The following is a 3,726-nucleotide window of genomic DNA, read 5'->3' as shown; positions in this document are numbered from 1 at the left end:
CCCGCCCCTCCGCACCTCTGCCCCCCAGCGCACACACATGGACACACATCTAAAGCACCCAGAACAGCCCGGCCGGCGTGGCTCACGGTTTGATTCCTGGTCAGGGCACATGTCCGGGTTGCGGGCTCAATCCCCAGTAGGGGCATGCAGGAGGCAGCCAATCAATGATTCTCTCTCATCATTGATGTTTCTATCTCTCTCTCCCTCTCCCTCTCTGAAATCAATAAAACTGTATTTAAAAAAAGAAAGAAAAAGTAGTTGGTGGCAGTGTATGTAGAGGGCCGTGGAAGAATGTTTGGGGGAATGTGGATATTTTTCTATATGCATGAGGGGAGCTGTTGGAGGTTTCCAAGCAGGGGAGTGGTATAGGAAGTCGTATTTTGAGTGACCAGTCCCTTTCTGACCGTGTTCATCTGCAAACTGGGGGCAGAGTCCTTTCTCCTCTCCCGGTACACAGGTGGTAGGGAGTTAATGAGAGGAGGTGTTCACCACTGTGCACTCTTGGGAAGGGTGGTACAGAGCAGGGGTGGGGAACGTCTGGCCCGCGGGCCATATAAGGCCCAGGAAATCATTTGGTCTGGCCCTGCCAAGGCATTAGGGGTGAGTTAGTTAAATGTTTGACCAAATACAGCAGGTGAATTTTTAAGTTGATAATTTTGAATGGCCCGTGAATGATGTTATAAATATTCAAACGGCCTCTTGGCAGGAAAAAGGTTCCCCACCCCTGGTATAGAGGTGAGTTTAAACATGACCGCACACATATCACTTTAATGCCGGGAGGAGCCCTTCAGAGAGGAGTGGAAGAGACAACTCACTTGTCCAGCTCGTCCCAGAAAACGTGGGGGTCCGAGCTCTTGTGCCGGATCTTCACCATGTGCTGCACCAGGCGGATGGAGCGGTTATAGGATTTGTCCAGTTCGCTGATGATGAACAGCAGGTCCGAGCTGAGGGCCGGCGCGGCTGCGTACTGCCACAGCAGAACTGGCAGGTACATGGCCACGGCCAGGGCCAGCAGGGAGTAGGGGAGGGCCTGCGGGACGAGAGCGAGCTGAGCAGGGAGGCCCAGGGTGCGGAGAGTTCTGAGGGAAGGGCCCCTGCCTCAAAGGGGAAGGAGCTACCACAGGCCCAGGACCTAAGGCCGAATACAGTGAGGCCCAGGAAAGAAGGGATAGCGAGTATCCAGGCTCCCCAGCTCCACTTTGCTGATCTGGGGTCTGTGTAGGGTCCCAGGAAGGAGAGAGGGAAGAGGCAGAAAGAGAGGAAGAGAGGGAGAGAGGACGGAAGGAGGTAAGAGAGGAATCAGGGATGGGGTGGGTAGAGAGGGCCCCCCATTCCCCATGCATGTAGCCTTGTAAATTGTCTTAACTACATAATGTTATGAGCTAACCAGAAATCGTGGCCAACCGTGGTCCTGGCATCCAGGGGTGTGTGTGTGTGTGTGTGTGTGTGTGTGTGTGTGTGTGTGTGTGTGTGTGAAAGAGAAAGAGAATGTGTGAGTCTCTGAAAGGTATATTGGACGATGAGAGAGAACTAGGACCTTTTCACACCTGTTTTAAAAAATAACATTCCTTGTAAACAGTCTTCACTCCTAGAGATTTTACTCTTTCCTGACGTAGAATTCCCTCTGCACTGTCTTGAACTTGTTGCCGTCCGCCTCTGGCTTTGACATTTCCCGGGACGGAGGCCTCGTGAATCTCTGCATTAAGTCTGGCTTGTCTGGGTCCTGGAACTAGGGTATTTTGAGGCCTTGTAAACTGTCATAACTACAAAACGTCACGGGTGACTTCTGATTAAACGTTGTGAATTGGACATTTACGTGACGTCTGCTCCCTCACAAAACCACTCGGGAACAACAGTGAAGGGATCAAAAAGACATAATCTTGTAAGAACAAAGAAAACAGGAGAGGAGCTCTAGCCAGTTTGGCTCAGTGGATAGAGCAGTGGTTCTCAACCTGTGGGTCGCGACCCCTTTGGGGGTCGAACGACCCTTTCACAGGGGTCGCCTAAGACCATCAGAAAACACATATATAATTACATATTGTTTTTGTGATTAATCACTGTGCTTTAATTATGTTCAATTTGTAACAATGAAAATACATCCTGCATATCAGATATTTACATGACGATTCATAACAGTAGCAAAATTACAGTTATGAAGTAGCAACGAAAATAATTTTATGGTTGGGGGTCACCACAACATGAGGGACTGTATTAAAGGGTCGCAGCATTAGGAAGGTTGAGAACCACTGGGATAGAGCGTCTGCCTGCAGACTAAAGGGTCCCAGGTTCCATTCTGGTCAAGAGCATGTGCCCGGGATGCAGGCTCGATCCCCAGCACGGGGCCTGCAGGAGGCAGCTGATCAATGATTCTCTCTGATCATTGATGTTTCTATCTCTCTCTCCCTCTCCTTTCCTCTCTAAAATCAATAAAAAAAATTTTTTTTTAAAAAAGAAGAAAACAGGAGAGGAGACAAGAGCAACTGAGAAGCAGTTGCGTGACGAAAGAGACCAGCCTGTGGGTGGATGGCAGCTGAGGCAGGAGCGAGCAAGCAAGCTGTCTTCACCACAGAACCAGAAAGGCCCCGGAGTTAGGGATGCGGGTACATCTGAAAGGGGCTGCCGATGGGGCTGAGCACAGGGATATTGAAAAGCCAGCCCTGCAGATTCTTTCTGCAACATGATGCACTCAGTGAGGGCCCTGTCCCGCCCCTGCGGGAGGCTGTGGTTACGTCCCAGAAACTGAGCCAGAGAGATTCAGCACTTGTGGTCCGTTCTGCAGGGGACCACACTGAGAACGGGGGGAGCTACATGAGTACTGAAAGCTGGGACCCACTTCTGGTTCCCAGAGGGTTGGCAGCTGAGCTGGATATCAGCTCCACCCTGCCCCCTCCACAAAAATTAGGATCGAATCATTCTTCTTCGGAAAACGGACCGGCCCAAGAGAAAGGATTACAGACGCTGACATTCGAGGTTTTCACAATGAAATGGCCCAAGGGATCTCCTTCAACTCGGGGCTGCTGGCCAACAAGCCTCATCCATCAGCACAAAACTCTAGTCAGATAACAGTGGGAAACCCAAGATCACCAGACGTTTGACGAACGCCTGAAACGTGAGTCCGTGACCAACATATGAAAGTGGAGGGGTGGCGAAGAGACGAGAGAGAATATAGTGATGCAGCCCAGCCCCACCCCACGCAGCTGTGAGGCCGGCCTGATGGAGCCGGGCCCACGTTACCTTGTGAGGCCAGAGGGATTTCAGCTGGTACCGACCAGGCTCCTCCTGTTGGTGGTGAACCAGCGAGTCCCAACAGGAACTGTCCACATAGGCGGCCTGCCGAGCGCTGAAGTTACTGGGCGAGAAGCAGCTGATGGGAGACCCTGGAACAGGAACACGGCTTTGAGGAAGCCCTGAGTTGGAGTGAGGAACGGGAATCCAGGGGGCACGCAGCTAAAACCTTCTAGGAGTCACCTCCACGGCTCTGCCAGTTTGTGTGCCTGGCAGGCACTTCCTTCTTCCCGTGCCCCAGTTTCTGGGTTTGGCAAGCCCGTGTCATCGTGTCACCGTCGGACGGGCCAGGCTGGACAGCACTCTGCTGTTTGACTCAGGCCTGCCCATGACTGACTTGCCTTTGGCGTCTGCCAGTTTTTTGCACTCTGAGCTCTCCCTGGACTCCCAGACAGGCAGGCAGCAGGGGGTCAGGGGTGGGAGGTGCAGTGAGTGTGTGTG

General features: G+C 52.2%; 1 protein-coding gene across 1 annotated transcript in view; it reads right to left on the bottom strand.

Annotated features, from left to right (window-relative positions):
• PANX3 (pannexin 3) overlaps positions 1–3,726 on the bottom strand; it is a 7,982-nt gene that overhangs the window by 2,239 nt on the left and 2,017 nt on the right. The window contains exons 2-3 of the mRNA XM_005875553.2: positions 3,235–3,377; positions 816–1,030 (exon numbers count right to left, since the gene is read on the bottom strand). Coding sequence (XP_005875615.1) covers positions 816–1,030; positions 3,235–3,377 — 358 coding nt within the window. The remainder of the gene's footprint in view (positions 1–815; positions 1,031–3,234; positions 3,378–3,726) is intronic.

This window comes from Myotis brandtii, unplaced genomic scaffold (assembly GCF_000412655.1).
Source record: "Myotis brandtii unplaced genomic scaffold, ASM41265v1 scaffold463, whole genome shotgun sequence".
Taxonomy (NCBI): domain Eukaryota; kingdom Metazoa; phylum Chordata; class Mammalia; order Chiroptera; family Vespertilionidae; genus Myotis; species Myotis brandtii.
Note: the sequence above shows the minus strand (reverse complement) of the source record. Positions and strands in the feature narration are given on the sequence as shown.